The sequence below is a fragment of the Anticarsia gemmatalis genome, chromosome 19 (genome assembly GCF_050436995.1).
Source record: "Anticarsia gemmatalis isolate Benzon Research Colony breed Stoneville strain chromosome 19, ilAntGemm2 primary, whole genome shotgun sequence".
In the NCBI taxonomy this organism is placed as follows: domain Eukaryota; kingdom Metazoa; phylum Arthropoda; class Insecta; order Lepidoptera; family Erebidae; genus Anticarsia; species Anticarsia gemmatalis.
Window position 1 is genome coordinate 1173714 of NC_134763.1, and position 24999 is coordinate 1198712.

Here is a 24999-nt window from a genome sequence, read left to right on the forward strand (position 1 = left end):
CGTTTCATGGCCGCTGGCATATTTGTCAGCAGACTATTATTCTCATATCTCATTATAACATATTTAATTAAACTCGGTAGGAATAACTAAATCCATGAACATTGGCAACAAAGATTGCGGTGACACTAATAACATTGACAGCTGAAAGACAGCAATGGCTTTGACGTTGAACGGAAATGAGGTTACTGAAGTTCGCTCCGTTTACCGGATTGCTCTTTTGTAAAAGTTGACTATTAATCTTAATTAAATTTTCTTGTTTTAAATATTGGCCAATCTAAAAAAGTTATGTAGCTTTAAAGGGCTATAGTTTCAAAACACCAATGAATATACTAGTTATTTCAATTAAATTAATTTACTTAATATCCTTCCATCTTCTATATTACGCAAATTGAATAAATTAATGCCCACGTGCTATACTGTATCGAAGACCCGACTCATAACAGGTGAATAAATAAGTAATACGCGGTTTTAACTCCACACATTTTTGTATGATTTTAGAACGTAATTCTTTATGTCAAATCGAGAATGTCAAGAGTTTTCTGTCACTTGCACGTTTTTAGTCCAAAACACAAACTTTTTTGTAAATACAAATAAAATCACGTAAATTATTCACGAAAATGGTCAATGATACGGATATAAAAGATTTCAAACTCAGACCAATGAAATGCGAGTGCAATTATCTGACTAGATCAGATGGATCGGCTATATTATCACAAGGTATGAGCTTCTGTTATTTTTATCTAAAAGATTTCAATTTACGATAAATACAAGTATGAATTACTAATCTATATCTAGTATAGCTTTAATAGTTTTAATGACCGCAGTCTGGTTCAGAAGTTTTATCTATTTACACTCCAAATCCAAGTTTTGTGTACTTTCCGGTCACATACAATATTGTAGCTAAAATTTGTATGCTTGTAAAGACTTAAGCTGTACAAATCTTATAGTAATGTTTTTAACTACTGTTTTCATAAAACTTAATTATAACCCAAGTTTCTTTTAAAATATCCTTATATACATCATATGAAATATACATATGAAAGTACCTACTTCTATGTACCTACTGTCATCAATCTTATAAACTAATATTGTTTTGAATTTATTTTTCAGGTCGGACAGTGGCACTAGCAAATGTAAATGGGCCACTGGATATAAAGATGCAGAGTCAAAGCATAGAGAAAGCCACATTAGAAGTCTATTTCTCAAGCAAAGGTGGAAAACCTTGTGTTCCTGATAGGTAAAGAATATTACCTCTTTATATTATGTATTTGATTACTGTAGTCAGGAATACCGCTTTGGCTACTCATAGTTGAGGAATTGAGGATCTATTTTCTATGTATGTTAGCACTCTAGCTTGTAGAGGCAGCAGTAATAGGGAGTTTCATACCTCTTCTTATGTTGCCAAATCTAACTGATTTTCTTTTTAGTTTCTCTTTTGTTTACTATACTGACCCCTTTTGCTGAAGAAAGAAAGTTGTAAGCGGAGTTGCTTACTAAGTTCTTGAAAGAAACTTGTTGAAACTGTATAAATGCTTTAACTGAATTATTTCAGGTATCGTGAACATGTGATCCGTTCCACCTGTGAGACAGCTATCTTGAGCAGCCTGTACCCTCGCACTGGCATTGTTGTCAATATACAGGAGTTAGAGGATCATGGTGGAGTAAGTAGCTAGTATTGCAATATTTCTCAATAGTAGCTATTAGTTTGATAATGTAGGTACCTGGTGTATGGCTATGGGCTTGCCCCTGTTAAATGAAACTGACATTGTAAATGGCGAAAATATGCGTGTATTTCATGCACTTCTGATACGCCTTCAGGTAAATCCGTAATTTTATATATGTATATTGACTGAATTTTCTTGACTCCAGTTCCTAGCATGCAGTATAAACGCGTGTTGCCTAGCGCTACTGAACAGTGGTCTGGCCATGCGCCACACGTTCGCGGCGGTGACCTGCGCCATCGACGAGCGGGGCAACATACAGCTAGACCCCACGACGGAGCAGCTCGAGACCGCACGAGCGTCAATGACGTATGTCTTCGAGAGCAGAGAGAAGTCACTTGTTACTTGTAAGTTCCATATACAGGTTATTTTCGTATCGTATATCGTACAACCTACAACCGCATAATTAGGTATACGGTTGTGCACACGATATAAGCATCTGAATCCTTACTATAAACATCAAAAACGAATTTTCTTTGATTTTGATTTGAAAATTTAATTTCGTTTCTTTCTCAAAATTCTATCAGCTACAAGATGTCGGTCGAACTATGGTACAAGAATATAAAGCACGCTTATCCAATGCTGCCTACTTCGTGTCAAAATAGAATAGTAAAAATTCATAAAGAAACATCTATACTAATATTATAAAGCTAAAGAGTTTGTTTGTTTGTTTGTTTGTTTGAACGCGCTAATCTCAGTACTGGTTCGATTTGAAAAATTCTTTCACTGTTAGATAGCCCATTTATCGAGGAAGGTTATAGGCTATATATCATCACGCTACGACCAATAGGAGCAAAATACCAATAAAAAGTGTTACAAAAACGGGGAAAATTTTGACCAATTCTCTTATGTGACGCAAGCGAAGTTGCGCGGGTCAGCTAGTCTTTAATATTATGAGGATTTTTTTTTTCACAAACCAAAGTAGGCAGTTTGGTTTGGAGTGTTGGACAACTTAAATTAGAACTCACCATTTCATTGAGCATTTTTGTATTAGACCGCGCGGGTTAAACTAGTGATTTTTAAATATTTACTCAAAGTTTTGTAGTGCTTATTACATATCATTTGAAAAGACCTAAGGTCTATGAGCTGTTGAAGATTTTAGAAAAGTACAAGGTAAAGAAATGATACTTATTTACTTTTTGTTTTTACTCAGGTTTCACACAAGGCAGTATCAGCGACGCAGCGTTCGGCGAGGCGATGGAGCACTGCCGCTCTGCCAGCGAGCTCGTGTTCTCCTTCTACAAGACTATAGTGTCACAGTACTCTTATGTTTTAGGATAATATACTTTAAACATAATATTGGTTTTATTTCTGTACATCTGTGAACATGAAAGAATCCATGCTCCCGTTCCTAGAATACAACAATTAACAAATATTTTTTTCGTGTGAAATCGAATCCACGACCTCCTGACGCAATGGTAGCGGCCTGGCGACCTAAACCACTGCTTCACGGAGGTAGTCAAAACTTAGAGAATACGACCGAAAGCATTTAAAAAAGCCCCTCTTCTAAACTATATCCTGGATCTGCTTAGCCATTAAACACTAATCTGATGCTAGATTACTGTCAATTGATCAGTTGACCGTGGTAATGGACAACACGCCCCTATCAATGCGTACGTAGATATGTATGCTGTGGATAGATTTCCACACAGAACAGACATTTGTGTGATTTTCTAATTGTTTGTTAGTTATTTTATTGTCTTTTGCCATGGATCAAAGCCAATAAAATGACGTAGTAACTTGATTGAAACATGGAAGCGCCTGACAAAATTATGTTAGCAGCAAATAATATTTGAATCAGTGTTGGTATTTGCCAATATGGTCCCGACTCATGGCACAAACAGGTTCTATCACTCACAAAAATTTAATTTAACCACTATTAAAACATTTTTAAGGAAATTATGCCGAAATCTATAAGTAAGCATGGAGATCGCCGACCTACTTCATAGCAGTTTAAATACTTTTTCGAAGAAAAGCAAAGTCCTCATTCCGTGCTTAGTCGCAAGTATCGAAGGGAGACACGTTTCCGACAGGGTTACATTAAATTATCATTTTATTGTTAGCCTTATTTTCTTTGAGTAGGTATATCTGCTATATACAGACAATATGTATCTTTGATTTGATCCTTATCTTTAGGGTTCCGTACATGAGCCCACGATACTAAAGGTTCGCTGTTATGTAATCAGTCTGTCTATCACCAGGCTGTATCTCATGAACCGTGATAGTAAAAAAAATACAGGTGATGGATTTCTGTTGTCGTTATAACAACAAATACTAAAATACACAATAATTTCCTATTTAAGGGGGCTCCAAAACAACATGAGAGTTTGTTTAGTCATTTTTATTTCCAATCATTCTCGCATTTTAAAATGTCGGCATTCTTTCAGTAACAGTTCTAAGTTTGTTTTCGTCCCAATTAGCCGTCTGATACTCATCACGGCGACGTAGTACGCGGGTTGTAAACAAAAGTAATGCAAGTGAATAATTGAATGCGTCCCTTTGCTGTGCCGCTACCGAATATACAGCAAGAATAAAACAGAGTGTGTTGCGTGAGGTGATGCGGGGGCACACTGAGTATCTTTACGAAATATTATTGCTTCTTGGAAATTACATTATTTTGTTTAGTGCTAAAGTAACCGCGGCGACTACTACTGGAGGAGATAAGACCTTTCACCCAGGTTTTTGACTGTTGTGCACAGGTAAATGTACCTACTTATATTATTTTTTTAAACTTAGCTGTAATAAGTGTTAATCCGAAATTAGGATGGCCAATTAATTGAGAATTTACAGTCGTGGTAAGAACGTTGTGTTGCAAACATTTTTTACTGATTTGTTTCCGAGCTTAATAGGCAAAGGGCTCTTTATCCCCTCGAAAATTCGATATTGATCTTGTACGATCGCCTGCCTAGATAGTAGGCATTGACAATTTGAGATTAGGGTCAAACTTTTCTTCTTAATCTCCCTTGGAAATATGCGTAAATGTTAATAAGAATAAAGTCAAACCAACAAAACTCAGTGTGCACCAAACTTGGTGTATCGCGTTGGCGGCAAAAAAACTTGAACAAGACGGTCGATCGACGCGATCTCGGATGCAAATGGCGGGTCCAAAAGAGCCGCCACCACATTTAAATGTCGCCAACTGATGCTGATTCTCCACCGACAATGATTTTTGCTCTATTTAACAACACAGAGTCGCTGTGAATCAAACAATTGTGCTCAAATAGCGGAATGCTTGAATGGCTCGAATATGTTGATAAGAAAACTTATGTTTTCGTTTGTTGCGAGTTTCCGAACGAATTTGGTCAGGACATCTAATTAAGGTTTGTTATGTCGCCCGGTAGAATGTTACGAAGCTTGCCCGCTATTTCAGATCGCAAGATATTTGGGCTTTTAAAGGTTTTTCGAGAATTTTTGTTGGTTATAGAGTTGTTACTTGTTTCGTAATTATTTTACTTTGCTTTTTATTTCTTAATTATTTCTTCTTTGTATAGCTACTAACTTCAAATAAGTTAATAGGTATTACATGCCTGTTTCTCTCTGCGCATCAGTTTATAAAGGGCAGAATTAGTTTTATTATCCTTTTTGAAACTTTTAAGGCAGTAGATATGTAGTAGGTACTAGACAGACTGGCATTATTTACTAGGTAGGTAGGTACCTACATCTATACTAATATAATAAAGCTGAAGAGTTTGTTTGTTTGATTGTTTGTTTGTTTGTTTGAACGCGCTAATCTCAGGAACTACTGGTCTGATTTGAAAAATCCTTTCAGTGTTAGATAGCCCATTTATCGAGGAAGGCTATAGGCTATATAACATCACGCTACGGTCATTAGGAGCGGAGTAGCAACGAAAAATGTTACAAAAATGGGGAAAATTTTGACCCATTCTCTTAGGTGACGCAAGCGAAGTTGCGCGGGTCAGCTAGTGTTCTATATTCATTGAACTGTTAAACAAAGGGATCCAAAGTCAACAATCAATTTGTCTACCTTACGATTTTAATTAAAAAAGTAATTGATTTGAAACAAAGATAAATAACTGTATTGGGCTGTATTCATGAAGAATTTAAAAATGCAGGTGTGAAATTAACTTGTGTAAAACAAGTTATTGTATAAGTATTAAATTTATTAGGGACGAAGGTAGTTATTTGTTTGGTCGTATAAGTAATATGTAATCGTATAGACACATACAAATATTTATTTGATATACCTATAATGTTAACCCAACCCGCATTTGGCCAGCGTGGTGGACTCAAGGCCTAACCCCTCCCTCATTAGATACGGGAGGAGACCCTTGCCCAGCAGTGGGACAGTAATGGGTTAAATTTATTATCTATATATTATAATAAATCTGTAGAGAGGTCAATTCTGTACATTGAATATATTTAAAAAAAAACCAATGGGGGATGTTTAGTAACGGATACTGATACCGAATCTGCAATTTATAATTTTCTTTTCTGTCTGTCTGTCTGTCTGTCCTCCGTCTGTATGTGTCGCTATCACGTAAAAACTACCGGATAGAACGCACTGAAATTTGCTATATGCATAGAATAAGTAGTGGAGCAGTCTCTAGGATACTTTTTATCGCATAATTTTTCATAGATTTTTAGAAAATTGAAAAAAATACGTAGAAATCTTTCGAACCTGCGTTTCCCTAGAGATACCATAGATGGCATTGCTAATCCATTTCACAACATTCGCAATAGGGTCAGCGCAGACCAAGAGGAGCGCAGCGAAGAGGATTTTTTTAACGCACTTGAAAATCAACTTTAAAATCATTAAAATAAAGTGCATAATTGCTTGAACCTGACAAAAAATGCTCGCGCGTCCTCGAGGATGCGCGGGTATCCCCGCGCGGGCTCGCGTCGCCGCCGGCATCGTACGAGAACTTTCAATGTTGTTACTGAGTTTAAAGAGGGAAAACGTCATTTTTATTCTTCTTCAGTCAAAAGAGCAATTATAATCATGGCCCAGTCTACCATCGTTGACGAATTTTCACGAAAACTGGCCTGTTTAATGAAGAATGGTAAGCTAGAAAGTTTTCCTCGCGCAGGCTCGAGCAGTCGCGAGCATGCTCGAGCATCCGCGAGCCGTAAAGAAAATGCTCGAGACCGCGCGAGGATTATTCCGGTCTGTCTGCGCTGGGCCATATAGTTCGAGGCGCCTGCCGTATCGATACCTGTTGTTCGCACCAACCAATAGATGGCGTTATTGTCCGCAACAAAGCATGTTTTTCCTAATTAATTTATTTTGATTGCTTTATTGTAAAAAAAATACCTTTGAAACAGGCTATACATTTATAAGATTTTCAAACATAAATGTTGTATGATTTATTACACATAAATGTTGACTGGTTTACGTGGGTCCGGTGCGGTCGAGATATCCTAGGTGGCAAACCGAATAATTTCGTTTGTTGTCGTTGTTCGCCGCTACTAACAGATGGCGTTGTAGTTCGTAACATATAACCAAATTAATTGGTTGCATTAAGGAAATAAATTGGATAGCTATGCAACAGACTATAGGTAAGTTTTAAAAAATAAACAACGGATGATATATAAAAAATAATTACGGGTTACGCGGTTCCGGACGTATCATCGCAAGTACCTATACATTATTAAGCATAAAATGTGTTTAGGCATCATTAGTTCAGAAAAATACCTCAGATATAAAATTCAAGGGCGTACAAAACTCATACCGGAAGGTCGACCAACAATGTTTCAATTTAAATACGAATCATTTAAAACTGAGTACGAACTCAGTGACCATACATGGTTTGAACACAAAAGATATACCTACTCTTTGAGTATGGTAATACAGTGATGTTGTGAAATATGCGTCAAATTTATACTTTCACGGATAATTTTCCTGTATCAGCGCCTTCTACACTCCAGCAGAGTCCGGCAGTCTTGCCCCCACCCCAATTCCAAATTTCCATATTGCATAGTACTCATCATCGCTCTAATTTCCCCTCTAAATTTCCTATTGAATTTTTAAGAAGAGCCAAGGTCAGGCAAGCGGTCCTAAAAATGCCTAGCCAAATCTATGGCAACCCTAATCGATGTAGGATAATATGTATTTTGGAATTAAAATCTAAGTAGTTCTATGTTTTGCTTTTTATTTTCAGGAGAACGACCCAGTAACCCAAGTGTTATCACGTTCCAAATAATTCCATTTTAAATACTTAATTCTAAAACTAGGTCAATGGCCTTACATTAAAAAAAATTGTAACGTTATTCACAAAAAAACATACTTAGTACAAAAAGGATATCTTTTTGTACTAAGTATGTTTTTTTTATCTGATTAACATTTAGGATATTTATAATATTTAAAAAAAAATCGCATCGCCTTTTTGGAATAAACGTATAATTTTATCTGACATATTAATAGCGTTCGTGGTCGAAGTAGTTACATATCAAGGATGAACTTTTGTTTTGTCATGAGAGAGTAAGTTCAAATCCTAACGAGTGACATTTCATTTTTGTACAATTTATTAATTTTTTTAAATTTTGTGTTAATTTTTTTAGGTGATTTAATTCAATATTATAATTTTTTTGACATATTTTTTTATTTAAATAACATTTTTATCACAATATTGAGTGAGCGAATATTTTTGTTGTCATAAATTCCGCAGTCTTTTGAAAGTATAAGTAGGTACCTACTTGGTTATTCAATATTTTAAATCTTAATGAATAAGTAGTGGAGCAACTTATAGGAAACTTTTTATCTCATAAAAATTCTTAGTTTTCTAGAAAATTGCAAATATGTAGTAAAAATCGTTCACAGGTAACATAAAAATATAAGCGAAAATTTTAGCTTATATAACAAGCGACGCTGTGGCGTATTGGTTTATAGATTCGATTTTAATTTTTAATCCTTTTGGTGAGGGATCGAACCTCATCGGAGACAGTACTTTTTGTGACTGTTTTACGTTTCAAAGTACTTTTTAAACATTTTCTATGGATTTTGTTTAGATTTTTGTGGAAATTGATATAAATTTTATTTTATAGTGCATTATTTTATTTGGCATCTAACCTTGAAAGTATCTAGGTCTAAGTGAGCTGCAACTAATGCAACAGCACGACATTCACGCGAGCGGAGCCGCACGGGTCAGCTAGTTTATTTATATTATTTTAATGTTACAGATCGTTGGCCACTTTGGCAAATCGTCGCACTGGGTAATGGGTTCAAATCTCGGTATATTTCGTTAAGAACAATTTTGAAGGCACCTGTAATTTGCGTTCATTATTGATTGATACACCGTCTTAGCTAAACACATTTAGGATTATCATAGAAATTTTACTGTAACATCTTTTTTGATGATATGTTTGAAATTAATAGGATCTTCCGTGAGGTTACCCGGATGTTTTGCGGCCGTTACTAGAATGAATACAGTCTTGTGTATACTTATCTTTATTGCTATCATAGGGACGTAATTGAAAACAAAATAATATATTCCTTTTCATTGCTATTTTTACATAGGTATATCTATCAGGGTGCATATACCAGATAAGAATTCTACAGCTATCGTACAACACAAGTATTATGTCCTAAGCGGTATTCCTATACGTTCAAGCCAGGTGCGTAAAACCTCCGGGAGCCATTCATCATAGCAGTTGCTCGCAGCAAACTACTGAATTATAAATGTTTTACATATCACGAAGTGTCACTGCATACATTATTAAAACGCATTGCCTCTCATCGTCAGACGCACAACTATTTCAAGTCAACTTACGAGTTCTTCTTAGTAAATGTTCGTTGAAAAACCGTCAGTTATTGCGAACCGAACCTTTATCAATAGCTAAACATGCCATTCATCTAATTCAATACGCGAACGCGACATAAATCGCGCGAAGAACGCGACCGTACGAATAAAATATGGCCGACTCAGTGACATTCATCCTTTCCCGCGCAATTTACATACTTTAGCATTTCGCGTCTCTGTGCGACATTCCCACGATCCGACATGTCTTAATTTAATGCCTATAAAATGTATGATTTAATATTACTTTGGTATTCACAAGTATGCATTTATTTTATATAAATTCAATGTGGACAGTCTGTAAAGTGTTGCATTCGTTTATGGTTTGGATGTGGTTCACAAAGAGAAAAAATGATACCTTTAAAAAGTTTGTGGGTCTACCTACAATACCATAGTTGCTTATGCAAGTAGCTAGCTAATAAATTGCTTAGCATACCTTCTAATAATAAATGAATCAATAAAATAAATGTAACCCATTTATGTCTCACTGTTGGGCAAGGCCGCAAGGGTCACGTCCTGCAATGACAGAGGGGTTAGGCCTCGAGTCCTCCACGGGACCACGCTGGCCAATTGCGGGTTGGGGACTATGCATGCCTTTTAAAATTTACATCACGAATTATCACTTCACCATTGAACAAGTGATAATTATTTCCAACACAACTTTGAAAAGCCATTGGTGTGTTACTGGTTCGAAACCGCAACCACTTGCGTGGAAGGTATCAACTTATACCACTCGGCTATCACTGTAATAAATAGCAATTTTAATAAACTTATAACTTATTTAATTGGAATGCATGTTAGTTATGGTGACTACCTATAATGAATGGTTAGTCAGCGCGTCGTGTCTTCGTGTCCTGCCCGACAGGTGTACTCCGCAGTCTGACGGTTTCTCATAAACACGGCTGGTTTCAAATACCTACACATGTATTTGCTTCTGTACGTATGCAAAATATATTTATGTTATACAAATATTAAACCACACGAGTATAATTTTTGTTTTTTTATTTTAAAAGACAACTACTGCTCTAAGAATTGCTCTTGTGAATTGACTTTTACAAACATACAAATAACGGACACAAAGTGCAAACTTACAGACCCGATACAACTATTTGTGGATGGAACAAATATTTGGTCCGTGTGGGAATCGAACCCACGACCTCTCGATGCACTGGTAGTGGCGTGGTGACCACCTTTTACCACTGCGCCACGGAGGCCGTTTTATTTTTTGTACAGATGTTAGGGTTAAGGGTTGGAAATAAGGCGGTCTATATCTACTTATGAGCTTATAAAGCTTAGTTTTCTTGTGTAGATTGTGTTTTACTATCAAAAAGTTACAGGAGTGTTTCCACGTGCAAAAGGAGATTCTTAGATTGTGCATTTCAGTTTCAGTCGAGTTAGTAACTAGCTATCGAAAAGTAATATTTTATTTGAAAGATCTCTCTCACTCTCCTACAAATGCCTATAAAGTTGTTTCTTATTTAATTTAGACGTGTTTGGTTCAATAATTTATTAACCCCCGGTTTCTGAGGTACATTTAGCGGTAGTTTATCTATTCAATAGCGTTTTTTATATGAGTTTAAACGCTATTGAATAGATAAACCGGGGGTAAGTCCTTTAATACCAGGACAGACTGTGAAAACAGTACAAAGTCATTGAGTTTTCAATAGAATTTTATTAAAAAAGTGCCTATTATAAGGATACAATGTGGATATCTAATTTTATATGAATTCTGTAGTCCCGTAATAGCGCAGTCTACATGATTTTGATTTAGTAGCCTACTCCTCGATCTCGTAATAGCCGTTAAGCCTTTAGCTTTGCAGAAGCTTAGTTTATGAACACTTGTAGTAATTGAAGCTTATAACAAGCTGTAACAAGTGCAGGCCCACGCGTTTTGTGCCAGCGATCAGTTGCACAACAGGTGGGTATTGTAACGTTCCCTGTTCGGAACTAAGCACATTTATTATTATAATACCGCTAGGAGATTATTATTCGTTTTGTTTTACCACCCTGTAGAGTAGGCTTACGCGCAACAAAATCGAATTCAAATTCCATGGAGCACATGCACAATATACTGAGATTCCAAATAGGTGCAATGTTTAAACGCAGGTTAAAAGTGAAACTAATGGTATTATTTTATTCAAATTATATTTATTTAAAACTATAGTTTGAATGTGCGCTGAATTCAAATGTAGATTTTGACACTAAATATCTCGAATCCGACGTAACATTAATAATTACCCTCTTTGCATGGCGCAGTCGGGTAAATATGCTCTGTTTTAGCAAACTGCCTTGACAAAATCTTGTGGATGCAATCCGATATTTGGCTTGTTACATTAAAACAAGACAATAAAATGGTAACTAGCGCGGATTTTAAAGGGACAGTTTTTTGAAATAAACTGGTTACAAACTTATTGAAATATTCTTTACTAAATACTAAGTACCAGACTCGGGATTGGAACCCGGGGCATCTACTTGCTACCAGCCAAGGTAGACTAGGTAGGTAGATACTAATCAAAAAAGTATATGGTCTAATTCGGAAAGGCTTTTACTGATTCCAATACAATCCAAAACCAAAATAAAGTGCTTCTTATCAACTTTAATGGCCTGTACCCGCGTGTGGTAGGTAACAAGCATGTACAATATGTACATCAGTATCAAGAGATGCTACCGTGCATGCACAGTATCGGCACACGGATATATTGTACGAAGCACCCCCCAGAGCACGACACGGCAACTGAGCCTAGTGGTTGAGACTACATGCAGTATTGTACAGTTGACGAGTTAAGTTTTGCTTGAAAAGTCTTTCTGAATGTTGTTTAATTTGTATGATCTAGCGCTAGCTGATGTCACAAAGACGCTTTTGTTTCACTACTAAACCTACCCGATTTGTCTGGTTTATGATTATTAATTCTGTGTATTTCCAAAATAAAGTGTCTTTATTAAACATGCCTATGTCAGTAGCCTAAGTCCGCGGGTCACTAATGTTTTAAATTCTGAATTTTGTGTACCTTCGTCCAGTCGTAAACATTTCATTTAAGGTTCTTTACTACATATTAAGTTGTTGGCATGGAATAACTTATTAATTACTTGTAAAGTAAATTAATAAGTAAGATCATTAATGCATCGTCTCATAAAAAACATAAATACCAGTATTATATTATATTATCAGCACTAATACTAATTTTAGTAGCTATTGACAGTGTTATAAAAACCAACAACAACATAATTATCTACTTACTAACCTAACCATAACTAGATAATTGCATTGAAGCCATCAAATTGTCGACATAGCATTAAAAATACCAATTTATCCAACAAAATATAAAATAACATTTTTATTTTGATAGCACAGGTTGCAGTTCGTACGTCCCGCGGGGCGGCAAAAGTCCACAGACTGCATTCGGCAATTAAACATTGAGGCAAAGGAACTCCCGCGGACAGCCTGCTGCTAAAACATGCAGATGATGATGTATGTCCTTGAAGATGGAAGGTAATTACTGGCTTACTTTGCGTGCAACTTTGATGACTACTTTTAATGGCAGACTACAGTTTTATAAGAATAAAAATAAGGGAATAAAATACATTTTCTGCGGACCTACTATGAAAAAACAAGTCGTAAAATATTAAGGTGTTCCTTTATGACCTTTCTCTATTTTATTTTGACACGCAGTAGGTAGTATCGGATTAGCATGCCTTATATTTTTGTAACATAGTTCGACCAACATTTTATAACGGATAGAATTGTGTTAGGAAACAATTGAATTTAGAGTTTTGTTGATTACGTTATGACTTCTGTCTGTTAATTCGATTTATAAGCAGCATTATTTTGAAAATCTTAAAGATAAAAGAAACAATGTAATATAAATTCACTTAAGAAAATAAAAACCGGTTGTTGAACCTTTCGTTTCGCGATAAAAACTCTTTGCTTCATTAAAATGTTTGATTACAAAATTGCTCATAAAAACTTCTCTCGTCTCATTGGCTGTCGATTTCGAGGAAAAATAAATTGACCAATCAGCTTCGAGCAATTGTGTTTTTGTTTACCGCAATCAAAGGGGTAAAATTATAAATTAGTTGTTCGTAAAATTATTCAAATTTCAACCTTATTTCGTCGTATTAGGATTTTTAAGTTTTAGTTTTATTTTAGCGTTTCTTTTCACGTAAGGAAGAAGTCATGTTGTGGAATAATTATTATTATCGATGTGGTTGTTGCATGTAACTTATCTATGCAAATCGCGCGCAGAAACATTACATTATTAAATATTATATTACCGGGCATATTTTCGATAAAAGTAAAACACCTGCGCAATGCATAATCGTTGGTGTGTAATCTAACGAAGCACCCATTAAATAATTAAATTTTCAGTTGCATAGAATAAAAAAAACGTGAGTTATTAGTGTTGCCAACGTTACTGTTTATTCAATTTTATTTACAATTGTAATTTTAATTGCATTTATAGATAATAGCGGGGACACTTTGTGGCTGCACTTTAAGAATACTATATACCTACTTACTAGTTTAAAGCATTCTTGGCAATATGGTTAACAACAGCTTGTACGGCTAATAGCTTGCCTATTAAAGAGTGTGATAATCTTCCGTCGTTTTACTGAAAAATATTTTAGTCGTTAAGTTATAAATTATTTAATTTAGTACCTACCTAGGTGATGCGATTAACAATGAAGTGAGATTACTATGCACATGTAAATGCCAAAAGCTGCCCAATACAGGTATAAGAATTTTTAACGTTTACTTCTGCACAGATATAAAACTAAAACTTAAGATAAGTAATATATTTGTCGGCCTATTCACCGACCATAGATATGGGAGCTAGCTATGTTACATAAGACGCAATAAAAACTTATCATGTAAAGATTTATTACTATTTAATATCCATCAATCGAGTTTGGGTAGAACATTGTAAAAAAAACAAGCGGGATAATTGCTGGGCGTGTCCAGCCTACTGGCCTTAGCGCTCGTAAATCGAACGCCCGATATAGTTTTAAAAATATGTTTCGAAAACGTGTTCTGAAATTAAAATGTTGTGTCGAATGACGAGTTGTTTTGTAGAATAATATGTACTTTTTTAAAGCTTTTCGAAGTTATGTGTGTATAAGAAATAATAATCACATGCTCCAACGGTGAAGGAAAACGTCGTGAGGAAACCTTGTTTATTTAGGGCATGAATTCGCCCATAGCCAGTTGCGCTCACCGGTCTGACAACGATCTTTGGGTGAATCAACTGTTGGCGCGGTCATTCTATAGATGGGTGCCCGCATAGTGGTATTTGAGCTGGGCGTCTCCATGCTTCGGAGGGCACGTAAAAAGTTGGTCCCGGTTGTTGTCTACTAAGATAACAGTCGTTAAGCCCTGTGAAAGGTCTTTCGGGCGGCTTGAACAACTTTGACACTAACCATACGATAAGCAGAAGAAGAAGAGCATGCAAAGTCCCCAACCCGCACTCGGCCAGCGTGGTGGACTCAATGCCTAACCCCTACCTCACTACGGGAGGAGACCCTTGCTCAGCAGTGGGACATTAATGGGTTAAATTTATTTATTTATTTTATATATTAATCTGCTATATTATTTTAAAGTTACAGTCAAAGTAAAAATTCGTAACCTGCGATCCTGTATGACAAGATGTGTCTGTGAGAAGGATCGTAGCAAGTGGCATTCTTTGGTAGGTGCCTATATACCCCTATGGGAAGAAGAACATATGAGATTTTCTATGACGGTAAGTATGTATTAAAATGACTTGACTGCCTGTTGCGTCATCAGTAATGCATGCAACTGCCGAGTAGAGGTTCTTGGGCTCAATTCCCGGGTTGGGCAATATTGGTCTTTTCTAATTTAGGTTGAAATATTTCACAGTTTGGTATTTGGTAAAGTGCCCGGTATAAGCGGTTTATGGCGATAGTTTCGCCCGCGATAGTTACATATTATGGGACTTATATTAAAAATAGTGAAACGCGAGTGTATTTCATACATCTTTGCCTACACCTTCGGTATATTATTTTTCCATACGTGGCATACATCTTTTCTTATAATTCACACAGTACTCTTTCCGTGAACAACAGTTTAATAATTGCAACGAAACACACGATCATAAGCCGATAAATTCTTGCATTTTACAACCACGCTATAGTTGGATATGGGCCGTATTAGAACTTGCATAGACAATCCAAACTCTTTATGCGAGAAAGGAACAGCGCTATATACTTTGTATAGCGCTATCTCTTTCTGTCACGGGGTATTTAGAATGTTTTTAAATGTCTAAGTACAGGTCCATTGGTACGCAGTCAGCACGGCATGGGGTCTGCCTATTACCGCGCGGCTAAGTCTCATTAATCCTTGCTTTTCTATGAAATTCTATTGCAATTTTTGTAAAGATTAATATTATTTGTGATTTGAAATGTTATGGAGGAACTACGGAAGATAATCTTTGATGTGTTTTTGAGAATTTCTCAATAACAGACTGGAAATGGACACAAAGATATCATGTCTGTTACCCGAAGGTGTAGACACATGTGCATAAAATACATATTCATAATTCACCATTAACAAATGTTAAAGACTTATGTAATAGGGGGCAATTAAACTTATTGCCATTTGCCGGGCACGTTACTGAACTTTGGGCTCTTTTTGAGAATCTATATAAATTGGAAAAAATCTATAGTACTTTGCATGACACGGGAATCGAACTCTAGAGGAGACGATATAATCAGCAGTCGGATTCTCTACCGACCGTGCCACAGAGGCATTCAATAACAACTAAACACATTTATTTTAATCTACAGTTTCCGGTTACAATTAACATTCCTCTCAAGCAATTATCTAACTAGATTTGAATCAAGTATTTCATCCATCTGCTCTCGATACCCTCACATTACGTTTATCCTTTAACAGTATAAAAACGTAAAAAACACTATCTCCATTTTTCTGTTGGCAATGTAGTAATTATAACAAAACCGACTATTAAACCTTTAACATAATGATAGCGTGCACTTTTTTAATTGCGGCAACACTGCGTTTTCTTTTTGAATTTAGAAACGGATAAGCGCGAGTCAATTGGATAACGTATTTTAAGTTAATTACTATTTTTGAATGGAATCGACTAATTTTAGTTATTTTGTTAGAATGCCAGCTGCTCCTTTAATTTTTGGGTTTAATCATGGTTTAATTATTGACGTATTTACGCGTATTATCTAAGAAAGAACATCTGCTATGTCAAAGATCATAACACTATTATAACTATAAGTTACAAATAAGTATACACCCAATTCAACTCGTAAAATTAGGTAACAAAACAGTCTACGTAGTGTATTTTCCAAATACTTATAATTCTTAAGTTAAGTTAGTTAAGTTTTACGAATAAAGTTTAACTAACATTTAAAATAAAATACAAAAAATTATACAAATTAGTTAAAGTTTTTTGCTGAGGTAGGTATCCAAGGTTTACATTTTCGTAATCCTAAGCATTTGAAATGTAAATTTCACTCAAACATATTTTCAGCTTTATGCACGTATACTTTCAAAACTGTCGGCCTCAACAGTGCAAAATACTGACTTTATTATCCACTGAACCCTAGTCATAGCAATAAAGAGTAATTATTGATTATTTATAACGTGACAATGAGGTCTAATGGCGTAACGTTTTTAATTTACTTCGCCGTAATTATACCTCAGCTGTTTAATTATCAGTGCGCTTTGAATGCACTCATGGGTAGCAGGAGTAGGCAAGTATTTTTTCTAATTTATATGGTAAAGCTGACTTTTTGATATTGTTTGATTACTTTAAACGATTACTGTCTTACTGCCAAATACGGGTATCCTACTTAAATGAGAAAGGGGCAATCCATACGTTATTATTTGACTGCCTCCGTGGCGCAGTGGCTTAGGTCGCCACATCAATACCATTGCGTCGGGAGGTCGTGGGTTTGATTCCCACACGGAGCAATTATACGTGGGATCCATAAATAATTGTTTCGGGTCTGGTCGTGCTTTGTGCCCGTTGTTTGTATGTAAATGGAAATCTATCTGACTGTCTATTACGCTTTCGCGGCTAAAACGCCATATCTATTGCCATGAATTTAAGTATGGAGCTAGCTGAAGGCCTCACCGAAAGGCAACTTTAGAAATAAATGCTTCTTAGAGACTAAAATGGCGATCAATATAATGTGCAATTGAAAATAACAACCAGTAAGCAATAGCATGTACTTAATCGGTTTTTTATATATAAAAAATATGAAAAACATATTATTTCCCTTTAATAAGACAAAAGTTACTGATTATTTCCTGTTTACTACAATTTCTAATCGGTATACCATTTTTTGCGAAACAACTTTTACCCTTCTCAAGCCTCAAAAGTATTAAAAAAAAACACAACCTGACAGACTACCATAAGTAAGAAATTTATAGAGCGATAATTGTCTGTGGTAATTAACGATGTGTCGACTCAATTACGCGGTAAATGTCATAAGCATTTTAATTGTTGGGAATTACGAAAATAACTATTTATTCAGGCCGTTAAATATTGATGATTATAAAGGATTATATGCCTTTTTAGGGTACCGCTAGAAGTAGTACACCTCTGCGGTAAGTATGTATATAGTTTCGGGTTCAAATCCCGGGTCGAGTAGAATATTAGGCCTTGGGTTTTTTGTCAAGAAGCTCCCAAAGAATGGCTTGAAGTTAGTAAGTTAAGGTAGTATCTCCGTGCTTCGTAGAGCACGTAAAGCCGTTAGTCCTGTGCCTGACTTCTCACCAGCTGTGATTGATACCGTCCCATTTACAAGAAAGCATGAAGAGAGAGTGTAGGTTCCTGTGTATTGTGCACACATTTGGCCATTCTGAGCTAAGTAATTAGCCTTTTGTATTGCTACTCCATCTTGTCCACTTTTTGCAACAATCTTCAATAACAACGGGTTGCAAATGGCTGTAGACCCGCCTCCTTGTTTAGTCTAAGGTCTATTATGTTGTATGTTGTTTGTAAACATCAACACGTATACTTAATAATATGTTCTGAAATGATGAGTGCTTAGTTCAAACGCTTAGGGTTTGCCACCCGTAACCCTAGATTGATCCATCGCTACTAGTATTTTGACTGCCTCTGCGTAGCGCAGTGGTTAAGGACATCACGCCATTCGATTTGTGTTCGATTCCTACATGTGACAATTATTTGTGCGATCCACAAATAATTTAATTGTTTCATGTCCGTTGTTTTTGTGTTTGTTAAAGTTCACGCGACACAAGAGCAATTTTTAGTATAGGAGTTGTCTTTTAAAAACAATACAAAACACTATGCGAGGCTCCAAAGCGTCTATCCCTTACCTTACTGCCATCGAAATTGAATACTCATCTGATATCTACGATTACTATAGTAATTTACACATGGAGAATTCTGAAGCTATTACTCATAAGTTTGTTTACTACAAAACATCTAACACAATTCAAAATATGGGAAGCTACTTCTACGCGCTTAGACTTTCTTGCGACCACCAGACCAAATCAAATAAAGTTTCATTATTATTTGTTACATGTTATGTCGGTACATCCAAAACACGCATCATTATCATAATTAAATTATTAACCAAATAACTACAAACTTGTGCGCAAAGAAATCACGACCCGTTAAGTTTTGTCCATTAAATTACTTTTTAAATAAAAAGTTTTCAAAATGTCAGCGGAAGTGACATGCGACCTCTGTAATGGCGGGTGCGTGCGCGGGAAACGATGTTGCGTTCGGAAACACGCTGCTTGATTCCCGCTAATCGTCGACTTGACATTTCAAAATGCGAGGGAGAATTATTTTTTGGGACTGTGATTTTTGATTCGAAGGGTGAAATTTCGTTCATGTTTCTGTTATGAGTGAGCTTGTTCGAGAGAAAATCTTTGGGAAATTCTTTGCGAAAATAAAACGTTTGCAGCTAAGACATTTGGAGAGCGTTACAAGATAATATGTGTGATACACTTAAATTAATAAAAAAGTACATACCTACCATACAATTTTGTGAAATTTTCTTTATGACATCATAATAATATATAGCCGTAAGTACCTATTCTACCTAGTTTACATTGTTGATTTACAAATCAAATGTACAAGTACAAATCGCACCTTACGATCTCCTTGGACAAAACTTGTAGAAATATCGCAGTTTGTCTTTGTTGGATGCTCTATGAGTTTACTCTTTGATGATTGTCTGTCATTTAAATTTATAAATTATTCCGATAAATATCTGGTTATTCACGTAAATAATTAAATAAATATAAAATGTTCACCCTACAGTCGCTGCAGCTTGTAAAATCTCAAGTGAATACGCTTAGGTGTTTGAGTTGTACGTCTCAAAGGAAAGAGTTGAAGGATATAACAAAATTTAAGTGTAACGATACCATTTTACCACAGAGAAGAACATTTTCACATTCCTCTGGACTGTTTCAAGGGTGTGTATTACATGACCTTAACTGGTTTTTTTTCAACGGCATCGTAAGGATATTAAAATTTTAAAGTACACCGATTTGGTTTATCCCTTTCCCGTTGGTACAAGGGACCCGAAATCCCCCATATCACAAATATTTCCTCTTGTATTAATTACTATCTTAGCAATAGGCTCTTACGTGACAGTAATAGGCCAGTGCAAGAAAGTTAGATTTTTTTTTGTGGCACCTGGAATTTTATAATTGAATTGTATCTATTTATCTTATTACATAATAAATAATTACACATTTTCAGCGACTACGTTAGCTTTATTCCTAATTATATTTTCTCAGACCAGTCCGCCGCGCCTCCAGTGGCTTGGGCCTGGGTCGTAAGGAGGACTTGGGCTGGCGTGATGTGATCACCGAGGCTGAACAGATCGTCGGTTACCCCACCTCCTTCCTCAACCTGAGGTGGCTGTTCAACGATGAGATCGCGAGCACTGCTGTGCATTTGAGGAAACTTGTTAGTTGAAAACGATTCTTTATTTATCAAACTTTTTAAGAACAATAATGTGTGGTGAATCTGGTTAAAAATAGGGCCTGCGTCTACGTGCATCTTTGAATCTATATTTATGTAAGAACAATGTCTAACAAATTAAATATTTACAAGCAGACGTATATCTACGTAACCAAATCGAGCAATGGTCGGTAGTAAATTAAACTATCTTCAGCAAGCTTATTCTGTAACATGGATAGCTGCTAGGTTTTAGTACTGGTTTACTCTAACCAAATACGAAAGCATTAAAAAGAAAGTCCTTCTCGCGAAGTCAAATTGCATTGAGCCCTGTAAAAGGCATTGTTTCGACATCACCAAGCCACTGGGTGTGCGTTGATCACACGAAAAACAGAATATACGTCTTTGACACTATTTACTCTCTATTTCAAACAGGTCGGCACCAATCACCCACTGCTAAAATCGGCAAAAAATCTCCTCATGGGTTCAAAAAGTAACCTGCAATCGGTCGGTCTCACCATCCTTCTAGTCTCCAAGGCTGCTGGCTTCAACTCTAAGGACTTTACTGGAGACCACTATGACTCAGGGGTCCTCCACGCGCAAAGAGCGTTGGCAGAGATCGTGGAAATGAAGAGAACTGGCCACTTGATACATAAGGCTATGGTTAATCTGCAGAAGAAGAAGGAACATGGAGACAAGTTCAATGACTTGCTGTATGGGAATAAGATTGTTTTGTTGACTGGTAAGCGTTATAAGCGTCATATTTTAAGTACTTTCCCTCCAATGCCCTTAATTATTTTCCACCCTGTATACTACACTAGCTGACACGCGCAACTTAGATTGCGTCGTTATCGTAGTTCTTGAGATTATCGCGTTCAAATAAACAAACAAACTCTTCAGCTTTATAATATTAGTATAGATGAACAATTTTTGTAACAGATTGTTTACAAGCGTAAACAGCAATTAAAGCAGCGTTATAATAGGTACGTGGAAAACGTTGTTGGTTTCACATATTATAAGAAGTACCTATTTGTATTACTTTATAACAATGTGAGTGTGTAACTGTTTGTTTTTCCCTAAATAAATAAATAAAGCAATGTGCTAACGTGTGACAGTGTATGCTTTTTCAGTTTTGTTTAATAGGCACCTATTGTCATTTTATCTTCTGAATAAATTGGTAGACGTCTAGCTGTCTAAATAGTATTTCTTAGCAGGGAAACACGCATGAAAAGTGACTGCCATGAAATATCCAGTCCTTTCTACTCTCATGAAAATAGGATTTGTATCCACTAATATCATGAGAACCCATATAAAAATTATTATTTAACTGATATTATATCATGTTATATAGGAGACTACCTGCTAGCCACCTGTCTGCAGCACCTGGGTGGCCTCCGCAACAATGAGGTGACGGAGCTCATCTCCTCCGGCCTCCGGGACCTCGTGGAGGGGGACTTCTTCGGAGCACGAGACGAAAACAATAATCCTGTACCTACTGAACCGAAATGTAAGTAAAAAATACTTAGTACGTGTAAATATTCCTTAATAGAAGCTTGCTCCCTTTACTAATCGTGAAATTGCGATGTCTCGGTATCTATATGTGGCTCTTACGCCTATTAGATACTGAATCTTCGACGAGTAGAATTTTCGTTTTAGGTATCTTCGAAGCCAACAATCCATAGTACTTACGCGAATATTAATTTTGTGTCCGAACACAACAACGATTTCCTATAAACTTGCTAAGAAAGGCTTGTGACGAAGATGTTATAACTATGGCGACTACAATCACCTCCGGTTTCTAAGGTACATTTAACGGTAGTTTATCTATTCAATAGCGTTTAAACTCATACAAAAACAACCCTATTTCCTATACTAATATTATAAAGCTGAAGAGTTTGTTTGTTTGAACGCGCTAATCTCAGAAACGACAGATCCGATTTTAAAAATTCTTTCAGTGTTAGATTATCGAAGAATAGGCTATATATCATCACGCTACGACTAATAGGAGCAGAGTACCAGTAAAAAAAATACGAAAATGGGAAAATTCTGACCCATTCTCTCTTATGTGACGCAAGCGAAGTTGCGCGAGTACTAGATAAACTACTAGCTGAGTAATAGATAAACTACCGCTAAATGTACTTAGAAACCGGGGTTTAACACTCAAGGGAATTACTGCATAATTGTTATATCTCATTATTATTCGTTGATAATCACTCGGTGACAGAGTTTTATGATCTCTGATTATTTATGCCTCTATAAGCTTTAATCAAGCCTTTAATAGTGGCAATAAAACGAAAATATATGCGCCATTGAATAGCTTTAATGACAGTATTGCTGATTTTTATTGTCGTTCAAATGTCCGCGCTTTCTGGCTATAAATATAGTTTTTTTCTTAATTACTAATTACAGTAAGGTTATAGAACTATTATATCCTTCTATATTATAGCATCAAGTAGTAATGCTTACGAGCCTTACGTCATAGTTCTATCTTGAATTACAAATACCAAAATTACAGTTTTAATTACTGAGTATTTTATTGAAAAGAGTACCCTAACTACTCGCTACAAACTCTTTCGGAGCGCCCTGTTTACAAAGATTTACGTAGAGATTTGAGAGCACTTCTTCTTAAATAGACACTCAACTTCTTTCGCCGGTAACGAGTACTACCAAACTGACTTGAACTAACCTTATAAACAACGTCATCGATTCACAAACTAATGTTATTCCAGGCAAAGACGATCTGCCACCTTATGACTGGGAAAACGAAGACAACCTAGAAAAACTAGGATCAAACGAGTTTCTTGGACGAGGGAAGGACGAATTTGTGTTACGAACCATGTTAACCACGGGCAGTTTGCTCGGCAAAGGTTGCCAGGCTGCCATGAAACTGGCCCACAGAGGACCTGACATGGAAAAAAACGCATACATTCTAGGCGGCCATTTAGCTATAATGTGGCAACTTTACCTCGACGTAAAAGATTTTTTCACTCACCCATATTCATACTCTTTGGTCGGGGCTCCTGTTATCATAGCTACTTGGGAATACCCCCAAATTTACGGCCATATTCTTGAATCTAAATTAGAAAAACAGCCGGTGGAATTTAAACAGTTGTATTACGCTGTCAGGGGGACGAGGTGTATGGATTACATGACAAAGTTCCTGGATGATGAGCTGGCGGCCATTTTGAAGTGCAGTGAAAAGTTCCCGGTGGAAGACGCGAGGAGTGCGCTGCAGAAAATGGCGACGACTATACACAGTGAAACGTTACAGTATATGGATGTGTAATAAAGGTATTTATTATATGTTTTGTTTTTTTTTGTTTTACTACTCGTCTAGTAGGATTTTAACGATTTTAAACTCTTGCGACTTGTACACATATTATTATATTGTAACGGCTCAAACGCGATTTATATTATTATTATTATTTATATTTACGCGAAAACTAATGCATAAACTTTTAATTCCCATTATGGCTATAACGTCTTAATAGGTAGTGTTTACCGGTAGCCTTCGAACCAATCCATTACATAAGTACTAGACTTATAGACCGACATGTTAACAAGATTACCTTCAAATCTATGCTTCATGAGTAGCCTTAACACATCTGTTATAATTACACGCGAAATTAACAAACGCACGATAATTTAAATGATTCAAACACAATTGCATAACAGTAGCCGTATAACATTACTCAGACGAACCTCATTAAAAACAGAATTCGATAAAATCATATAACTCACTGTATTACAACGCACCGTGAATGTAAAAATAATTGGCACGTCAGACGCTCCTGAAATTATCTCATGTTAAAATCAGATTCAATATATAGAAATTAATTTAATATGAACATTAGCGCGTGTCATTCATGTGTCAAACGCGCTACACGATCGCACCGAGCGATATTGCAGAATTGAATTAAACATTTTCGCATAAATTTGCAGAATGACCTCCCAGCGGCGGAAATATGGCTTTGGCGGGAAATCAACGCGCGAAACGTCAATTAAGATTTAAAAATAGTAGGCTGTTTTGCCGTAATTATTAAAATTTTGAATATTTTGTTGCTAATTTAGTATTTGACGAAATTAAAATATGTGACTTTGTTTATATCGCCACTTACTGTTAACTGTCGTAATTGCATAATAGTAAAGAAGCCAATATAGATAACTAATGGTAAAAACCATGGGTTTGATTCCCATAAAAAGTATAGGTATTCGTCATCAAATAAGTAGTTGATTCGGGTCCTTTGTAGTTTTATGTCTGTTGTTTGTATGTTTGTAAAAGTCTCCGGAGCAGTTAGGTAGGTAGTGTAGGTACCTACTATTACGTTTTTTTTTAAAAGTCAAGTATCACGACCAGACTTGCATTCAGCCACACAGATAATACAAGGTAAATTGATATAAAAATTATCATTTAGGTATTATAGTAATCGCAGTTGTAGATATATTGATAAAACAGCCGGTGTGGCTGCTTATCGCTTATCAAATATAACTTGCACTGTAATGGACTCTTAAAATATGTCGTCGAGTTAGATAAATGGAATTTAATGTTTGTAATTAGGTATCTTTTAAAAGTCGGGCGTATTAATGAATATAAAT

The 24999-nt window shown here is 36.0% G+C and overlaps 2 protein-coding genes across 2 annotated transcripts; both read left to right on the top strand.

Annotated features, from left to right (window-relative positions):
- The first annotated feature begins 519 nt into the window (after positions 1–519).
- Positions 520–3020, top strand: Rrp46 (exosome complex component Rrp46). The gene is made up of 5 exons (XM_076126675.1): positions 520–717; positions 1111–1237; positions 1553–1661; positions 1870–2068; positions 2875–3020. Exons 1-5 carry the CDS (start codon positions 618–620, stop codon positions 3000–3002), a joined length of 663 nt encoding a protein of 220 aa, XP_075982790.1. The 5' UTR covers positions 520–617; the 3' UTR covers positions 3003–3020.
- Positions 3021–19924: 16904 nt separating this feature from the next.
- On the top strand, positions 19925–23689 carry LOC142981265 (all trans-polyprenyl-diphosphate synthase PDSS2-like). Its single transcript, XM_076127061.1, has 5 exons — positions 19925–19956; positions 20241–20412; positions 20839–21145; positions 21755–21910; positions 23133–23689. The coding sequence occupies exons 1-5, from the start codon at positions 19925–19927 to the stop codon at positions 23687–23689; spliced, it is 1224 nt and encodes a 407-aa protein (XP_075983176.1).
- Positions 23690–24999: the final 1310 nt, after the last annotated feature.